General features: G+C 46.2%; 1 protein-coding gene across 3 annotated transcripts in view; it reads right to left on the bottom strand.

Moving 5' to 3' along the window:
• CGNL1 (cingulin like 1) overlaps positions 1–20,072 on the bottom strand; it is a 177,780-nt gene that overhangs the window by 4,319 nt on the left and 153,389 nt on the right. For 2 of the 3 annotated variants that reach the window (XM_030931447.1, XM_030931449.1), the window contains 6 exons: positions 16,072–16,275; positions 13,214–13,303; positions 2,613–2,696; positions 1,798–1,922; positions 724–832; positions 189–352 (listed from right to left, as the gene is read on the bottom strand). In XM_030931447.1, the coding sequence (XP_030787307.1) occupies positions 189–352; positions 724–832; positions 1,798–1,922; positions 2,613–2,696; positions 13,214–13,303; positions 16,072–16,275 (776 nt within the window). The remainder of the gene's footprint in view (positions 1–188; positions 353–723; positions 833–1,797; positions 1,923–2,612; positions 2,697–13,213; positions 13,304–16,071; positions 16,276–20,072) is intronic. The other variant, XM_010374266.2, reaches the window with a different exon arrangement.

Below are 20,072 nucleotides of genomic sequence, written 5' to 3'. Positions count from 1 at the left end.
TGAGACCCTACTGCCCGTGTAGGGTGATTGAAGTGGACAGAACCACCTCCACTTCTAGGATAAGATAACCCCAAAAGCAACAATGAGGAGCTGGCTTGAGACAACAGGAGAGAGAATGCTCTGAAGGCAGAGCCTGCTTCAACTGTGCGGAGATTATCGGGCCCTTTTTGGCCTCCACACCTGCCCACCTTAAGTCCTTCTTCATGGAGTTGAGTTGCCCCTGCAGATGCTCATTCATGTCCATCTGCTCCTCCAGCTCCCTCTGCAGCTTCTTTTTAGAACTTTCCAGTCTGTCGATTTCCTCCTCAGCCTCCTCCACCTGCCGCTTCATGGCTTTCAAACGCAAGCTCAGCTGCACCGGGACAGAGCGTGGGTTGAGCGCTGGCTGAAGGCCCAGCTCCAGCACTCAGCTCACCCCAGGTCCAGCCACCATCTCCCCAGGCAACCAGGACATGGGCAATGGGGCAGCCAGTCTCTTGGGAAACATGGAGAGCAGGCGGTAAGACAAGGTGACTCTTTCAAAGCCAAACTCAGGGTGTGGAATTTGCTGGTATCTCCTAATTACGTAGGCGAGAAGCCCCCATTCTATGATGTGACTAGGTGTGTGGAAAGGGAGGAATCAGCCCACTCACACTCCACTGCTGCTTGGGGAGGCCTCCCTTGCTCCCCCAGCCTGAGACGTGCAATCTCATCTATGAGCGAATGCACACAGAGGCTCCCTACCTGGTCCTTCTGATCGGTCAGTGACAGGTGCTCATCGTCCACCTGCATCACCAGCTCCTTCACTTTCCGCTCCAGCCGCCGGTTGCTGAGCTGAAGGTTGGCCCGATCCCTGGAAGGGAGGAAGCAGAACCAAGAACCCTTTCACTCCCATCCCTGCAGGGAGCCCAGCCCGGCTGTGGAGAAGGGGAAACTCCAAACAGGGGTACCTGGTCAGCTCAAGGCTTAGGGTCAGGGAAACACAACTGCACAGGAGAAGAAGCTGCTTGTGAGAGGGGTGAGGAAACGGGGTTCGGAGAAGGGGAGTGACTAGCCCAAGGCTGCAGAGTCAGCGAGGGGCTGAGCCGGGGCTAGGCCTGCCTGGAGTTCCTGAGCTTTACTTTGTAAGGCAAGAAGTCACAAACTGCAGATGTCTTGGGTCTACTCCAGGCTGTTCTGGCCTGACTCCCTAAAAGTCCAGCTAACACAATAGATAACGTAAAACGTCAAATGCCGGCACACCACGCTCCTTTTAGGAAGGTGAGGGGCCGGGAGTGAGAACTACAGCTGGAAGGCTGCTCAAGTTCAACCCGGTGCTGGCCCTCGGGCTGCCATTCAAGAGTTAGCTGCAGAGAATGGAGTTGTTGGAAAGGAATGTGCTCACTTGATCCCATGTCCCTCCCACCCACTGGGGACGGACCTGCCCCATCTCTGACTGGAGGCTAGTCAGCCTCTGCTTAAATACACCTGGCCTCCAGGGCAGAGTCAGCCTTCTGGCTTGTAATGTGGCTCAAACTCGGTCGTTTCTGAGGCAGTCTATACTACGGGAAAAGGGACAGCAAGTACAGTGGCACCGCCATGGACTGAGAAGTGGGGGTCCTAAGCTTTTACCCAGCTACACCAGTATCCAGCCAGGCTACCTTACTGAGTCACTTATTTTGATGGGTCTCTGTTTTCTCATCTATAAAAGTAAGGTGGTAGTTGCTCTGCCTTCCTTACAGGCTACAAGGATCGGGAGAGATCCCAAATGTGAGAGCACACTGCGATGGAACGGTCACTGCCCACTGGGGCCTCTGCACTGCAGTGGGCCCGGCTCACCTCTCCTCACTCTCCAGGCGGTCCTCCAGCTCTGCAATCCTGGCCTCCATCTGCACGACCAGTCCCTCTTTGCTGGACCTGTAGGAACCTTCCAGGTGGATAATCCGGCTCTTTAAGTCCTTGTTCTGGAAGAACATAGGGAGACCGTGAGGGGCTATGTGTCTGCCACGCTCTATGCAGAGCAGCGAAGAACACGGGGCAGAACCTGGTGTTTGGTCGCTGCCTGTGATGAGGCTGCTTTCTGCACCAGGGCCTGTGGCCTGGAGACCTGGGGAACCCAGAGTTGCTTCCAAGGAAAACCCTTGAACTCAGCTGCAGGTCAGAAGAAGAGGTTCTATCACACTCCCTCATAAGCCTGAATGAAATTTTTGCCATGTCCTAAGACTCCCGGATGTCAAACAGGCTTTGCCTTGCCCTAGAAACCTACAGGGGGACAGGAGAAATAGGCTCCTTTGCCAGTCATGTGCAGTGAAGAACATGAACAGAAATCATGTAAAAGAAATAATGACCCGATGAAGCTTTCTTAGCCACTCATGTGTTTGATGACATGGATTCTTTTTCATTCTCTTTATATTAGAATTTAGGATCTAAAAAATAATACATGCAATTCCTCCTCCCCCAGCTGCCGAACTTCATGCAGATTTCCTATGACCGGGAGAAACAACTCTGGAAAAGGACTGTTACCCTCCAGAGGTCTTGGGATGCCAAGTAAAGGAGGGACCTCCAAGGGCTTCTAGTTCAAACCAGTGCAGTGGGGGGGGGGGGGGGGGTTAGCCGATGGAGGGGGAGGCAGCTCCCAGGCCAGCTGCCCTCACCTGCCTCTCCAGGGAAATCTTGTCACACTCCAAGTCTTGCCTCGCAGCTCTCTCCTGAAGTAGCTCATTCCTCACCTGCTCCATCTACAGCAGACAGAACAAAAGCCCGGAGGTCAGAAGGACTGCGCCTGGATCTTTTGTACTGAAACGGTGGCAAGGAACTGAATGTCAACCCCCACTTTATGAAGGGGGCTGCCCTACCCAGCCCCTCGTGCCATCGGCTCTGGGGCACAGGATCTGTTTCTTAGTTCTTTCTTGGTTTCTCGATGATTGCAATCCTGGTGATACAAATAACGGTAAGAGTCAACGCTAGCCCTGCTGCTAGGGGTTGAGCTGTGTCCCCTCAAAAAGATATGTTGATGCCCTAATATCCAGTACCTCTGACGTGACCTTATTTGGAGATGGGGACTTCAGAGAAGTAATCAAGTTAAAAATTAGGTTATGAAGGTGGGCCCGAATCGAGTATGGCTGGTGTCCTTTAAAAGGGGGAAATTTGGATGCAGAGACAAACATGTACAGAGGGAAGACAGACACAGGGAGGGCGCTCTGGGGAGATGGAGGACTGGGGTGATGGGTCTACAAGCCAAGGATTGCCCAAAGATTGCCAGAAACCACCAGGAGCTAGGAGGAGGCAAGGAAGCATTTTCCTACTGGTCTCAGAGGCAGCATGGCCCTGGTAAGACTCTGATTTCAGATTTCTGGCCTCCAGGACCATGAGACAATAGATTTCTGTTGTTTAAGGCACCCAGGTTGTGTTACTTTGTTACAGCAGCCCTAGAAAACTGGCACACCTGCTTAGACTCCACAGGTAGGATGCTATGACACCCCATGAATAACCCTCAGAAGGAGGTAACAGTATCTCTGCTGAGGATACTAAAGCCTCCAAAAGTCAATCAACTTACAGGGTGACCCACTGTCTAAATTTGCCTGGACTGAGGATGTTCTCAGGCTGTTTCTATGCTAAACGGAGACAGTCCCAGGTGAACCAGGATGAGACAGTCACTCAACTTCCCCAAGAGGTACATAACCAGGAATGGGGGAGCTAGCATTCAACTGCACTCCTGACTGCTGCATTATAAGCTCAAATTTCAGAAAGGCCTTCCCAGAACCGTGAGCATATCTCAGACACTGCTAGATTTCTCCTGTTTTATGCCAGAAACAAAAGTCAGTAAGAACGCTGGGCAACTTCAGGTGACCTGAGAAAGGCTGAACACTCCTGAGGGTGTCCTCTATGCTCAGGAAAGGAAACTCGCTGCATAGCACCAGAGAAGAAATCCCATCACCTGACCATCAACATCTCTTTTCCTGATTCCCAGTGGTTTGTGCAGGAGTAAAATGAATTATCAGAGGCGGAGGCTCCACACCCTGTTGCCAGAACTGTCCAGCAGAGGGCAGCCTGAAGAAGCCAGAAGAATCAAGCTAAGACAGTAAAATAAAACCACGTTTTCCTTCTTAAGGATGAAAAACGAATTCCAGGGTCCAACACGGCTAAGAGGAGCACACACAGCCCCCGGACACCAGGGCCTGGAGAGCGTTTGACACAGGCTTACTTGGCCTGGCCTCAAGTTGAATTTCACCACCTGTACATGCACCCCAGTGAGTAAAAGATAAGCTCGCCCCTTCCTTACTGTCCCCCAAGGAGAGCAAGAACTGGGATCCCAGGAATGGCCAGAGGAGACACCCCACATTGGGCCAGGCTTGCATTTGCTCCCTGGCTCCCTTTGTCCTGACCTAGGTGTGTCACACAGCATGATGTCACTGGCCCAGAGTGGGCGACAGGGAACGGGGCGAAATGATGCTGGTGGGACAGGCAGGGTTGGGACACAAAGGCCTCCAACACCACAGGGGGAAGCTGGGCCTCTGCCCCTAGGTGAGAGGGTACCAGGTGGTCCAAAGAAAATGCTCACATTTTAAAATCCCTAACTGGCAGGCATCTAATTCATGGAGGTTCAGAATGTTCAGCAGAGGAAATTGAGGCCTACGGCGGCAGTTAGGCAAGTAACCTGAGGATCAGGGCTAGAGCCAGGCCAAGGCCCTGCACTGCCTGTTACTTCATAGCTCTGCCTCTGGACCAACTAAGTGGAAAGGTTTCCAATAGACGTAGAGTTCAAAGCAGCTGTAGCAGAAACATCCAGGCACAGAAGGGCAGTCTAGCCTCCTTAGGGTATCTTGCATGGAGAAAGGAAAAATGCCAGCAATGGCCAGGACCAGCAGGCAGGGCACGTCCACCCAACCTGGGCCCGCTCCCGCTCTGCTGGGCCCCAGGGCACTCACGAATCACACACTGCACAGAGGGCACCAGAACAACTGCTATCACTGTGACCCCAGCACCAAGTGCAAGGGGAATGAATGCGGGCTCACGGCCCTGCTTCCAAGGTGGTTTCTGAACCAGCCACCAACACCTCACACGTGGAGGTCATCAGAACAGTTGGGCCACGGGACTGAGGACGGACGTGCCTCCCAGCGGCAGCCGTTCTGTTCATGTGCCCAGGGCAGTGCCCGACACTTCACTGAGGACGTGATTAAATTTCCACTGTAATGGGAAACGATGACAAACAGCAGTGGCCCAGCTTGTCCTGCTAGCTCTGCCAGTCCCTCACCTGTGACCTTGTTGATCTAACTTCTGGGATACAGACTCCTCAGCAAGGAACTAGATTGAATGAGACAGCCTGTAAGGGTCCCCGAGCTGGCCAATGATACCATAAAAGCACAACCTGGTGCCTCCTCTACCCTTCAGGGTAGAGGAACTCTCCAAGGCAGATGTTATCACCCTGAGTTTCCAGGTGGGAGGTCCAGAAACAGCCGCTGAGTCAGAGTTAGGTGGAAGCAGCTTTGGGAGTCCAACCTAGGCTTTCTCATAAAAACTCATACACTCTTTTTTCCCCTCCCCATTGTGTCTTCGCAAACCTGTAGGACCTAGGACTCTCAATAAGGAAAAAGACCCACAAGGAGGAGAGTTCAGGCAGGGGCTTTGGAGCCCAGAAAGAGAACGTGCCTATGCTGGAGTGACGCAGAGTGCAGAGAGTGTGTGGAGGGATTCCAGGATGGCCAAGTAGTCACGCAGCCCTGGGCCCAGCCTGGGGGTTCAGGACAAATCTTGCCACGTAAAGCAGCAGCCACTGACCACAGTCTTGCACCCCCAGTGCCAGTGTCTGAAAAATCTGGATCCCACCAGGAAACAGACTTCCCTGTGCAGAGCAGCACTTAGCATGGCGGCATCCCGGAGGGTCCCCACAGGTTCAAGACCTCCCTGGAGGACCCCTGGAGAGACTGAGGATAATGGTGACTCTCAAAAAAAAAAAAAAAAGGAATTATTTATCCCCCACCACGGCCCCTTAAAAGATGGCTATTAAAATGGAAATGTAAAATAAATCAGAGTGAAGAACAGGAAGGAATAAATGTGTAGCCATAAAACTTAACAGTTACTGTGACCTGAGCAGGCAGTCCCTTTTCTCGAGTCTTTGCAAACCTGGGCTTTTGGCAAACATGATAGGCTTCCTTCAGTTCTTCAAAGGACTGCCTGACATGAAATTCTAAAGTAAATCCACCATGTGGAGCCTTATACAAGGAATACTACGTGGTGTTATGGACAATGCCCCAAGAAGGATGGGTTTCACCATAAACCCAGAAGTATCCTGTGTGTCCCTGCTGTCAGCTGTCCTCAATGCAGTGATCCCAGGACTAGGCCCCTTGACTTGGGAATATTGTAAACCAAATTGTTACCCTGAGTCCTCACTGGCACCTGCCCTGGGGTGGTGGGGAGAGGCTGGGGGAACTATGGCTTGGCTGAGCCAGCCTCCTAGACCAGAGAAGAGTAAACTCGAGGCTGGGAAAGTATTTCTTTATATAAGCTTGGTGCTTTATATGCTGTTTACCCTTCAATTACATTAAATAGCATGAACAAAAACTTTCCAGTCGAATTTAAAACAGAATAGGAGCTGAAGGCAAAAGTGGATCGCAGCTGGATTGAAAGAATGCTAAGTATCCTGAGTATTTTGATCAGAAATCACAGTATCAGATTCCAGTGGGTTTTATGTCAGAGACACCCATGACCTGAGCCAGCTCTCAGGATTCTAAGTAGCTGCCTTTCAGGTTAATGGAAAGCCAGAGCTATTTGTGATGGCTAATAACAATACTGAACCCCATCACCTGTGTTTATCATTGGGCTGTAAAGAAGTTGGTAAGCCCACACTCCTGGCTGGCGTAAAAAATAATCAAAAAGGCCGGGCACGGTGGCTCACGCCTGTAATCCCAACACTTTGGAAAGCCAAGGCGGGTGGATCACGAGGTCAGGAGATCAAGACCATCCTGGCTAACACGGTGAAATCCCGTCTCTACGAAAAATATAAAAAATTATTCAGGTGTGGTATCGGGTGCCTGTAGTCCCAGCTACTCCGGAGGCTAAGGCAGGAGAATGGCGTGAACCCGGGAGGCGGAGCTTACAGTGAGTTGAGATCACACCAGTGCACTCCAGCCTGGGCGACAGAGCGAGACTCCGTCTCAAAAAAAAATTAAAAAAAAAAAAAAGAAAAAGGAAAATTATTATTAATCAACTGTACACACTGGGTTTTTCAGCAGCTGATACAATAAGAGGCAGTTCTGAGATTAGGAGCAATTAAAAAAAAAAAAAGAAGAAAACCACCCTCTGATCTTTCACTCACAACTGCAAAGAAGACAGTCCCATTTAGCACGCGTGGCACCCCTGATGCTGACTGAGGAGCAGGTGTAAGCCAGTAAGGAGCAGTTCCAGAAAGTGACTGTAGGAGCCCACAACTCTATCACTGGGATTTAATCCTGCAGTTGCCAAAACAACAAGGCAGCCTTGCTCAGTCCCTGGAGAGACCATGAAGCCACCCAAAGCCCGAGTCGGTATTTTTCCTGCCTGCCAGCTGCCTGGGCTTGATGAATCATCTTTCCACTGGGCTGGGTCATCATGGTCTCCATGGCCAAGAGAACGCCTTCCCATGTAGGCCCAGCTCTGCTGTGAAGTGTTTGCAGCAGTACTCATCGAGCCAGCACCATAGCCTATTGGCCTTTAATTTAAAACACATGAAGCCAGACCTCTCTTTGGCTATTTGAATCCTGCACTCATAAAGAATCAGGAGAGGATCAGCTGAACTTAAATCCTCACCCATTTTAAGAAACATGACTTTTAACTTGGGAATGGAGACCCAAATGCATTTGAAGGAGTAGTCTTTAAGACCGTGACATAGTCTCATGCAGGGATGATGGGAACACGCAGGAGGCTTTGGAGTCAAACTGTGACTCCTCCTACAAACTGTGTGACCCTATATAGTCACTTCACCTTGTAAAACCTGAAAACAACAAGGAAATGAGGCACCCAGCACAGTGCCTAGCACTTAGGGAATCATTGGTAAGGATGGCAATTGTCATAATTGGAAACATGGTTTTTGGAGGATGGAAAGGAAAAAGGATTACGCTGGATTTAAACAGACCAAACACCAGTGACTTGAACTTCTTTCAACTTATAAGCCAATCAGAAACCTTTCTGTATATGGTGGGACTATACTCGGGTGAGGAAACAGATACTCGATAATTCTATTTCATAAAGAAGGTATCATTTTATCAACTCCAAATCCATCCCTTCTCCTTCATAGCAGTCAGACCTGAAAACAAAGTCCAAACATTCAAGAGGTTTGAAAAACTTTTCTCTCTCAATTAGGATTTCCTGAATCCATCACTCTGAATAAGACTGTCCTGAGCATGTAAAGGAAGCCCTTAGAAAGGCTGTGATATGGTTTGGCTGTGTCCTCACCCAAATCTCATCTTGAATTATAGCTCCTATTATCCCCATGTGTTGTGGGAGGGACCCAGTGGGAGGTAACTGAATTATGGGGGTGGGTTTTTTCCCCGTGCTGTTCTTGTAACAGTGAATAAGTCTCATGAGATCAAATGGTTTTATAAAGGGCAGTTCCCCTGCACATACTGTCTTGCTTGCCACCAGGTAAGAGGTGCCTTTGCTCCTCCTTTGCCTTCTGCCGTGATTGTGAGGCCTCCCCAGTCATTCTGAACTGAGTCCCTTAAACCTCTTTCCTCTATAAATTGCCCAGTCTCAGGTATGTCCTTATAGCAGTGTGAGAACGAACTAATACAGGCCAGGAACTTATAAATAACATAGCCAGCTTTTAGTGAGTGCCAAATGTATGCATAAGAAAGAAAGAAAGCTGGGCACGGTGGCTCAAGCCTGTAATCCCAGCACTTTGGGAGGCCGAGACGGGTGGATCACGAGATCAGGAGATCGAGACCATCCTGGCTAACACGGTGAAACCCTGTCTCTACTAAAAAAAAACACAAAAAACTAGCCGGGCGAGGTGGCGGGCGCCTGTAGTCCCAGCTACTCGGGAGGCTGAGGCAGGAGAATGGCATAAACCCGGGAGGCGGAGCTTGCAGTGAGCTGAAATCCGGCCTCTGCACTCCAGCCTGGGCGACAGAGCGAGACTCCGTCTCAAAAAAAAAAAAAAAAAAAAAAAAAGAGAAAGAACAGAGGCATAGAAAGGATCAAATACACCATCTCATGCATTCCTGTCCTCTGCCCTGGTAACAGCACAGTTGAGGCCTCCTCTCCGTCACCCCTTCTCCAGTCCTCACCCCCACCCCTGGCATGAGTCTTCTAGAACACAGTGTATGCTTCACTCTTCTGCTCAACAGCCTTCAATGGCTGCCCACTGCCTTCACGATAGAGCCATTCAAAACCTTCAGTATGCATCTTCAAACTTATCTCCTTTCATTTCCTATGGAAACTAGAAATCTGATTGAGTCACACTCATCCATTCACTGCTCCTCAAAATGCTATATAGATTCCTCCCAGTCTTTGTTCACACCATTCCTTCTATCTAGAATCCCATTCCCAATCCCCTTGGTTTATTCAAATCTTAGCCTTTCTTTAGAGCTGACCCCAGGTCCCCACCCTCTTTCTAGTAATTCTTCCACACTCACTCTTGCTGCTATGGTCTTTCCTTCATTAGTTGCTTGAATCTTTTACTTAGCATTTAGTATCCACCGTTTTTTATTGTTAGTTACCAATTTTTTAGGTCTGACCCATCTCCTCAAACAAACTGTAGCAACTCAAGGTCAGGGACCATTTCTGGTCCTCTTGGAGCTTTACCGCAATGCCATGCACACAGCAGGCATTCATCATATTTTGCAAGCATGGGTAAATAGAGCACTGCCTTGGAAATTGAAACCTAAACCCAGTTCTGCAGTCAATTGCCAGCATGACTGTAGCCAAACCACCAGGTGACTCTGGGCCTCAAATCCCGCATCCATTACAGAGAAGTGGGGAGAGTTGGACTCTGAGGTCCTTGCCAGATCTAACAGTCTATGAGAGGGGTTGGCCATTCACTAATATTGCTGGAAAATCTTTTTTCTGGCTTATTCACTTAAGTCCCATCACTAAGGCTGGTGGGAGATGTTTGGGGGAAGCAAAGATTCAGCAGAGGAGCCTGTGAGAATTCATAGTTTAAGGAGAGCTGTTAAGTTTGAACGTTTTAATTTAAAGAGAACAAGATCGCCAAACTAAAATGTCCCATGCCTTCTCTTTTCAGTGCCTAGTACCAATTTGCTAGGAAGGCAGGGCTGATGCTATTACTTGGGTTCAAGATAACATGCAACCTTTCCTGCTTTTTAGGAGCTGTCCTTGTTAAGATGTCATAAGGTCAGCATTTGATGGGGGAGAGGAAAAAGGGTCTTAAGTTTTAAAGTTTCCCTTTTCTTGCTTTGATTCCAGCAGGACAGCACAGGCACATGGCCCTAGAAGTTAATCTAGGTGGACCAGAAGAGCTCAGAATCAGGGCCCATCTGTCTATACCCAAGGCCTTCATTTCAAGAGGCAGGAAATAAGCCTTAACTCAACCTCAACTTTGAATGAGAATGAGATGCTTTCCAGGGAGGCTGGTATTTGGCCCACCCATTTCTCTGCCCTCCCTCACAAGTCAGGAGGCAGCAAAGGCCAGAAGAGAAGCTCTCAGAACACAATCAGGAGACACCACTTTATCTCAGCGTTTCTGTTTCATTGGCTTACCAATTCCTACATCCATGTGAATGTGATCCTCAATTTCTCCACTTAAAACAAACACCAGGCTTTACCCTCCCTATCTCAGATGATGCAGTGAAAAGAAAGAAAACAGAAGAGGGAAAGAGAGCTGATAGGGAAAGAGGCTGTAGACATTTGCGGAACTCATCTTTTTAGGCATATAACTCAGATACAGGGAGAGAATGGGGAAAGTAAAGGGTGAGTCAGACACTTCTGGATGTATAAAACCTTCTTGCAGTATTGCAGTGTCAGAATTCAGAAAAGCCTTCAGAGATCACCTGGATCAATCACTTCCTTTTGATAGATTTTAAAGACTGAGCTCAGAGAGGCTGGGACTCTCCCAGAGGTAAATGAGGCTAGGGCAGGAGCCAGGACTGGGACTCCCAGCCCACTGCTTTCCCCAGCAGACCAAGTGAGTTCCCTTAACTTCCTCCCGGGACTTAGTTCAAGTTCTTGGTTCCCTTAACTTCCCCTCTAACCTGACATCAAGTTCTTGGCTTAGTGGAAATATTTTTAGCCTTGACCACATCATGGACAGCAGTTCTACTGCCCATGATCCATGCGCTCAGCTGAAAGGAAAAAGAAGCGCCCAGAGCAATTCTGGGACCAGATCTCTGCATGACCAGTTCTCTCAGTGTTAGGCGGTCAGCTGAGCTAAGGGAGGCAGATATGTTCTGGTTCAGTGTCTGTGTTTTGTTTCTGATGTAAACATGGAACCGAATGTCTGTTTTCACTGCCTTGTTACTGATAGGATGACACACTTTCCCACTATTCTTCTTAGCATAAGCCACAAGAAGCGCTGGCAAAACAAATCCATGGTCACATCCTTTGTCATTGTGAATGTTTAGCGGATTCTGACATGTGGAGGGGGAACGTGGCTACTTAGCCAGGCTGGCAGGGGCTCATCACAAAACAGCTTTTATTCCAGTGAGAGAACTTAGAAAACAGTCTTCAGTAACAACCCCGGAGGGCGGTAGGGGAGATATCAAGGTTGAGCTCTCCACCTGGGCTTTTGGTTTTCAGGAAGGTCCCTCTCTAAACCTGAGCAGCTCTGGCCTGATGGACTTTCACAGCTCCAGAGGAATCACAGCCTGGGAACACGCAGACAGAATCCAGACTCCATGAGGAGGGTGGAGGGAATCAACCTGGGGCTGCAATTTCCTTCACTCTCAGGAGAAAAGCAGCACGAGTATCCCACTTGTTTGCAAAGAAATCTGTCAACAGGGACCTCACAGAATATGGAAAAGCAGCCAGTGATTCATATTCTACTTTGAGCAGGGCTGCCTGCTCAGAAGGTGCTATCCCCAAGCTCTGCAACTTCCAATTCTTGGTCACCCTGAACTGAGGAAAGGGAAATAAATCCATATGAATAAGCAGAAGAGACCAGAGGAAAGTGCCCTTTGGAACAGGGAAGATTGGAAAGAGAGGATAAAAACATAAAGCAGAAAGTGGAAGTTTCCCAAGTGGTTATGAATAACAATCTATTGGCCATAGTAGGAAAAGTGCTCTTTAGAGCTGAGGCTCTAAGGGTCATTCGTTCGACAAGCAAGTGTGTGGAATTTGGTAGCCAGCACCATGTTAGGTGCAACTAGAAAGTAGGCTCTATGATGCAGCCTTTTCCTTGACAGGTTCATTAGCAGAACACATACCTATGAAGCATTCACAATCAATAACAGTACTTTCCAAGTGAATGCTTTTTGCAGTTTTGGAAGGAGTTTCACTTACATTTAATCCTTATGACAACACTGTGAGGCAATCGGGGAGACTTATTCTCATGTTACAGATGATGGAACTCATTTCTCAAGCGACATGCAGATAATACATGCAGTATTACCCAAAGGCTTTTGACCTGTGTTTCCATTTTTTAATTAAGTGAAGGTTCAGAGGGGCTTTGAGATAGACTGGGAGTGGCAGATGAGATCTGGGGAGAGCAGTGAGATCACAAGGAAACAGCAGTACTGTTAACTAGTTTCTGTGTCGCCAGTGCATGCTCAAACCACTTGACAGATAAAATGTGGAAACACTTTGGGAAAAGGATTCAGAACACTCAGTGGCAGTTTCAAAGATAATTAGTATGTATTCACTAGTCTCAGCCCTTCATTTACAAGATACCTGTGGATACATGTAGCAACTTCTAATGACAGAATGTGCTTTTAATGACAGCTTACCCAGTTGTATGCCTAGAGCCTTGAAATGGTGCTGGACGAACTGTATATCAACATTGAGAAAGCCTTTCACTTTTTCTTGACTAGCACTGGCACTTTCTTAACTTAAAAAGATGAAAACAAAACTTAAAAACCTTGAAATGATGCTAGGTATAGATTAGGAAATTAACTGACCAAGGATTAAAATTTAAAATCTAAAATACAAGTAATCTGGTCAAAGTCTCTCCTAGAAGCTTATTATGGTGATGACTATTCAATTTTCCATCAATTTCTAGACGGCATGAATTTTTCTCTCCTGGCCTTAACTGAATCCTCAGGTTTAACCCCTCATGTTCCATTTTCACAGGGGACAATCCACACATCATTCACCTACACAACAGTACCTGTTCCCGGCTCCTACTGATCCTCTCAGATAGCAAATCCGAGTTGTTTCTCTCTTCTTCCAGTTCCATTTCCAGTTGAGACACCTTGTCCTAAGAAAGAAATCACAAACACAGTCGACTTAACTTGCAATGACCGGGATTAAGAGCAAAGACTGCCCCATAGAGAAAGAACCCTAAGGGCAAATGAGAACTGACTAGCATTAGGGTTTGGAAAAACAATGTATCTATTTCTTGCATTGCCCAAGGCAGATATTTCTTAAACTACGCGCTTTCATGACTTGTAATGTAAAATGTAACTGTGTATGTAGAAAACACATAAAAGAAGAAAAAACATTATCCCAAACCCTAATACAAACACTAAGGACATTTGAGCATGTTTCTGTCAAGTCTTTGTTTCTCCCTGTCAATCAATAACTTTAAACAGATCTACCCAAGCCAGTGTCTGTTAAAAGACAATGTGGGGAAAACACTTCATGCTCAGGACAATCTTCTGTCTGCATCCTGCTCAGGGTTTCCAAGAGCCTTGCAGGAGTAAATCTATAGCAGACGTCTAAGAAACAGCATGCATTTGCACTGTGCACTCCCAAACCTGCATTGGATTAACCAAAAGACAGTGCTAACCAATTCTGTTAAACTCATCATCACTTAAGAATAATAATTTGTGGCTTTTTTGTTGGCTCCTAATCTAACCTAATTGAGTGTTAAGAGAAAAACATTTCAAAGCAGCTTTGTATATGAAGAAAAGAGGCTTCTAACACTAACCACCCCACTTAGAACTGGGGGTTGTTGGTCTTGAGCATGTGTTTCTCCTGTCACCAGTCAATCTGTCATAAGTCTAAGTAAACTTAGAGCCACAGATGCTAAAAAGCAATTCGCATTCCAAGTTTTAAATGTGAACCTGCAGCATTTGTATATAAATATTGTCTCTGAAATTGCCAAAGTGGATTGATAAGCAATGGACACCTCTATCCTTAAATATTATTCTATTTATCACAATAAAACACCCAGGATTCATGTGAATAACTAACTGCCTGTGAATGGCCCCCAGGTAGTGATCAAAACCTATGGGGAAGCCAGAAAGCCCTCTCCCAGGAGCCAAGCATCTCAAAGGCCAACTTGGATCCAAGCTGGGCCATGCACCGAAGCCTCCTGTTTATTCAGTGGTTCCTGATGCCTCCAAGACCAGTCTCACTATAGTCAGACGGACATCACTCAGGATCCACAAGAGTTGCATTTACATCCAACAGCCACCTGAGTTTACAGAAAATGCCCATCGTTGGGAGAGCTCTTGAGTCTTGAAAATTAATTTAAGTGCTAGTGAAGGAGCAGGCAAGACGTAGTCACAGCAAGATGGTCCTGCTAGCCACCTCTTAGGGGACAAAACACTCCTCAAGTGCATCTCATGGTAGCAGGGTCTTGAGAGCCATTCATTTTGCAATTAATGGGAAAATAGCTAAATATTGCAAAGGGGCAAATGAAGCTTAGCTATGCCACTCCTTCTAGACCTAAGTCAGCCGAAGGAAATGTTCTCTTTAGTCAGGATATACTATGGATTTTAGCACCTCTTTGTAGGACTCTCTTCTTGCCTAAAATCCATACTGCACAGAACCCAGCAGGAGTGTTAGGGGTCCAGGCCAGCGCCATTACTCCAAAGGTTCTTCCTCCACTGCCTGAAGAGGCTTTAGCTTGTTTTGAGCCAGGTTGTTTAGGCTCTAGAATAATCAGTTTCTAGTTAAGTGGGTTGACCTTAGCTTGACTTAAAATTACCACCCCCAAAGAGATCAGAACCAGGACATTAGCAAAATGTACAGCAGTCCTACAAAAGAGCAATAAAACTGTAATCAGGTTATTCCAGTCTCTAAAAGAGGCCTATCTAATAAAATATTCAATGACTGAAACAACACTCCCTAGATATAAACAGCTACTAAGTCCCCTGGAGGTTTTAAAAGTTATTTCTGTTTATTTGCAAAGTTGAATCAGGAATTCCATTGATTTTGAATGTAAGCCATCTCTTCATGGCCTTGAGCACTGTCTTTTATCAAAACCTTGACAATTTTAACTTCTCTGAAAAGTCTGAGGCTATTTTTGAGTGTCTCTCTCAATTTCCACTTTTTCAGTGTCTCTCCCTCTCTCTAAATTCTACTGGGGCTTGTGTGTGTATGTGTGTGTTTCTGGGAGTTAGTTTTGTTCCTAAGAATTATTCTTTTTTAAAAGTTTAGATGGAGTGATTCTAAGGTTCTTCTTGTCAACCTCAGTGAACTGTCCATATTTAGATTCTGTTACTTCATTTACATTTTTCTAATATGTTGTGTTTTCAGCTTGTGACTAGATCACCCCCATGTGGTGACTGCATTCAGCACTTTCTGATATGCTGTCTTGGACTATGTACATACTATGTATACCACAGTAAATTGAGTCACAGTGTGCTGCGGGCTCTGGCAAAGCCAAATAACCCATAAGGGAAAATGGGCCAGAAACAGGAAGCAAGAATGGAATATGTGGTATGGCAAATGAAGGATGACGATTCCTAGGAGGCTGCTCTCTGGACATGCAGCAGTCTGGTTCCTTCTAGTTAGCTGAAAGCACTGCTCCAAAGAACAAACAGAAAAGGAAGGAACTATCAGTGCCCTTAGTCAAAATCACCTAATGTCCCTAAGAATCTGCTCCATTTCCTCTCAAGACAATGAGAATGTTAGACCAAACTAACTCTAATGTCCTGAGTCTATAAATGACTGGCCCCTTCCTTCAATCAAGAAATGACCTCACTACACCCGGCTGTGGGAGAGAATAAAAACCCCAGACTTCCCAAAGGCTGAGCTGAGAGCAAAGACGCTGCTTCTCTCGTGGCAAAGACTCACTCTCCGCAGGTCCCCCCGGCTCACACTCTGCGGCCCACAGACCTCCATCTGCTTGACCAGTCTGCTGCGGTCATCTTTGAGGTGACTCTTGGCTTCCAGCTCATACTCCAGGTCCTTCAGCGTCTGCTCCAGAAGCTGCCTTTTTGTGAGCGCTTCATCCTGAGCTCTCTGGTAGTCCCGTAACTCTTCCTCCATCAGACGCATCTAGGAGGACAGACAGCTGGAATGGTTTCCTGGGGTGCATCAAGAGCAGAGAGACCTCCACAGATAGTGCACAGGCTGACTCCACCAAAAGGAAGATCAGCTGGACCCCCCATAATAGGGGAGATCAGAAGACCCTGAACAAGTCCTACCTCCCTCTGGGCCTCAGTTTCCTTTTTGTAAAAAGAAGGGGTTTTCCAGCTACAGGCAGCAACCTATTAGGTTACAAATTCCATTTGGTAGATGTTGACCAGTATTTTTTAATTAAATAGAAGAGAAAAAATAGCAGAGTATTAGCAAATACTGATTTGCAAATCTTTTGTACTAGACATTCATATATTTGTGCAGATGCATGTATTCCTAGGTTGCAAGACATAGGTTTTGTTTTTGTTTTTGTTTTGTGAGACAGAGTCTTGCTTTGTTGCACAGGCTAGAGTGCAGTGGTACAATCTTGGCTAACTGTAGCCTCCATCTCCTGGGTTCAAACAATTCTCCTGCCTCAGCCTCCCAAGTAGGTGGGATTACAGGTGCCTACCACCACACTGAGCTAATGTTTGTATTTTTAGTAGAGATGGAGTTTCACCATGGTGACCTGGCTGGTCTCGAACTCCTGACCTCAGGTGATGCCCACCACGGTCTCCCAAAGTACTGGGATTGCAGGCATGAGCCACCATGCCTGGCTGAACGCAAAATGCAGGTTTTACTAGGTCGTGTTAAAAATTCTCGAGAGCCCCTTAACTAAATACATGTTTCCCAGGGGGTAATTTATTGTCCACCGGTATCACTGTCACCTCAAAAGAGGTTTCAAGTCAGTAAAAAAGAACACACAACTGAATTAATGACCGCAAAGCAACCTACTGGCACAAAACCTAACAATATACACGGGAACATTAGGGAAAGCCACTGCTTTGTAGAAGAAAATGATTAGCTCTTAATTTACAATGTTGACTTTTTTCCATCCACAAGGTGGCACTCAACTAATAGCTTTGAATAAAGTGCAACAGACAAAACAGCTTGATTCACAAGGGCCAGTCTGTGTCTTGAACTCTGGAAGCTCCCTGGGGAGACCAGGCAGGTCAGCACACAGTAGGTCTTCCTTAAACATCTGTGTGGGCTGATATGGTGAAGCCCTAGGCTGTCTGCTTTGTTCTAAGTGTCCTACCTTCTTGGACTTGGTACCAGTATTGAGTAGAGTTACAGTCTCAAGAATAGAATACACCAGGGGGTCTGTTTCCTTCAGAGTATATGAAAGCAAATGGCACTACAGAACTCCACTACAGAATGCCACCCTTCTGCGGTATCTGTCACAGGAGAGTTGGAAAGCTGCAGTAGTTGAGGACAGCTTCGGAAAACCCATGAGAAAACTTGAGGAAATGTGTTCTTCTCTGGGAGGCTGACAGCAGCACCGGGCATTTCTGAGAACAGCCTCGCCTTGAAGATGACATCTCCAGATGAAGACCCGCATCTAGTTTTGGTGGTTACCATGACAGAAAGTAAATGAAAGCACAGAATGAAAATCACCCCATGGATAAAGAGTGATGGGACATTCTCTGGACACAGAGGGTGTGCTATATTCCAGAGCATTTAAAAAAACAAAACCAAAACAAACAAACAAAAAAAATGCTCTATGACTCAGTTTCCTTGTTCGCAAAACTGGGATAATTATAAAACCAGCCTTCTAAAGCTATTATGAGAATCAAATGAGATGATACCAAAAAAGAACATGGGTATGAGGGTCAGAAAAAATGACAGGCAAATGTGCAGCCTGCGTTTCCTTCCTGTCCCCCTTCCCAATGCCCGGCGTGCCCTCCTCCACTGCTCAGCACAGCTCCACCTTCCACACCCAGCAGGTCCCTCCTAACAGCTGGTAAGGGCCCCGTCATACTCAGAGTCCTTGACAAGAGCCGGCAGAAGAGAATAACTAGCATGGTGTCTGTGAACAATGTATCCTGAATCATAAGTAAGCAAACAACTTTTGAACTTTCTAGTGCTACCTTTAGGTAGTTGGAATCAACCCTTTGCTAAAAAGGATTTTGAAAATAAACTGAACAATGGTAATCACTAAGTCTCAATTCTCTAAAGATCAAGCTTATCAAAAGGTAGAATGGGTGAAAAATGTCTATTTCTCTCAAAGCAAAGGCAGCAACTATTACAGCACTTAGAATGGACCCCTGTCGCTTTTGGGTTATTGTTTTTGTTTGAAACCAAGATCTTCAACTCAGCTCAATCAAAACACAAGAAGAGGGGCAGTGAACAGAGGTGAGCTTGAGTTTTTTAAGGATCCAGAGTGACCTTGGCTCGTCAATTCACTTTTGTTTTCAACAACTCCATCACTCTAGCATCTTAGTCAAGGGTGGTATCTCACTGTAGATTCCCTGCAGAATGATGAGGTGTCCACGTCTGTTGCTCGCATGGAATCTGTCTCACAGGGCTGCATCAGTGAGAAAAATCCAGGAAGGGCCATCTTTATTTTCCTTGCAAGGAATCCTTCTTTTTTGGAATGACTGCTCTTTTATAAACAACACTGGTCTCCATCTGGCCTTAACTATTCTCTCTGGACCTCAGTTTCCTTATCTAACTAGAGGATCACTACATTTCCTTCCAACCCAAGGATTCTATCATAAAAATCATTATATAAAATGCAATGGGAAGTACTTTTCAGGGGTCATTGTGACACTGTGATCTTTTGAAGTCAAATCAGACCAGGTGCTTGTTAGTGTTCTGGCAGATATCTGAATCCTTCTGCCTCCGTGCTGTAGTAATGAACGTGATTTTTTTTTTTTTTAATGCTAAAGAGAACTGTGATGTCAGTGGGCTAATTTCAGTTCTTACTTGGAGTCCTGTATCATATAACCCTGAGCCAAAAGGGATCTGTTATCAAGGTCCTTTCAAGAGTGTTCTAGAAGTCTGCAATAAATATCTATTGTTCTTTTACACAGTTTTAGCACTGACTCATGGGTGACGTTTCTTTGATCATCAAAGAAATTAAAGTTTGCTTTTAAAGAAAAAAAAAGGTTTTCCTGTGGAATCTTGGTGCTCTTGGCACTGTTCACGAAAAACAATAAGCCTTAAAATTAAAGAAAAGGAAATTAATATTTACGAAGTGCCTGAGATGTACAGACTCGCTGCTACACAGTCTCACATATTATCTCATTTAATTATTAAGTCACTAAAATGTGGTATATTTTTAAAGAGGTCGAAACATATGCTCAGAAAGCTGGGATAAGTTGCTCAAGGTGACCCAGCTGGCAAGAGATATAGCTAGAAATCAGCATAGGCTGTGATTACATTTTGAAGCCTCCAGCTTTCCATTAAAACAATCAAAAACATCCCCTTTCTTTTTCTCAGTTCTTGAGAGGCCAAGCCTGAAGGGAGCTAACATTTGGGTTTCTTTGCTCGATTCTTCTTAAATATAAAACCAATGTTTTAATCATTTCAGTACTCATAAATTCCTGAGGATTTCTTTTATTCACCATTATTGTTGTGAAACTCTTGTCTGCCACCCTCAACCCAATAAAAGTCTGTATTTTCATAAATGAATGGCCAAAAAAACAGTCAGTTACTGTAATCCCTATTCTAGGATTAAATTAAAACATGAAAGCATATAAATAAATCATCTGGACACAGCTGGGCACATCACGGCCGTTCCATAAATGGCAGCTAAACATTTTAGGCAAAAAATTGTAGATTCATCAAGAAAATGGTCAGGTTAAAGCTGTGTCCATTTAGCCTCACAGTCCATCAGTGGGTCCTTTGTGCTCCAGAATGCCATTTGCCCACAGAACCATCCAGAAGGTGAA

Source organism: Rhinopithecus roxellana, chromosome 5 (assembly GCF_007565055.1).
Source record: "Rhinopithecus roxellana isolate Shanxi Qingling chromosome 5, ASM756505v1, whole genome shotgun sequence".
NCBI classification, from domain to species: Eukaryota; Metazoa; Chordata; class Mammalia; order Primates; family Cercopithecidae; genus Rhinopithecus; species Rhinopithecus roxellana.
Note: the sequence above shows the minus strand (reverse complement) of the source record. Positions and strands in the feature narration are given on the sequence as shown.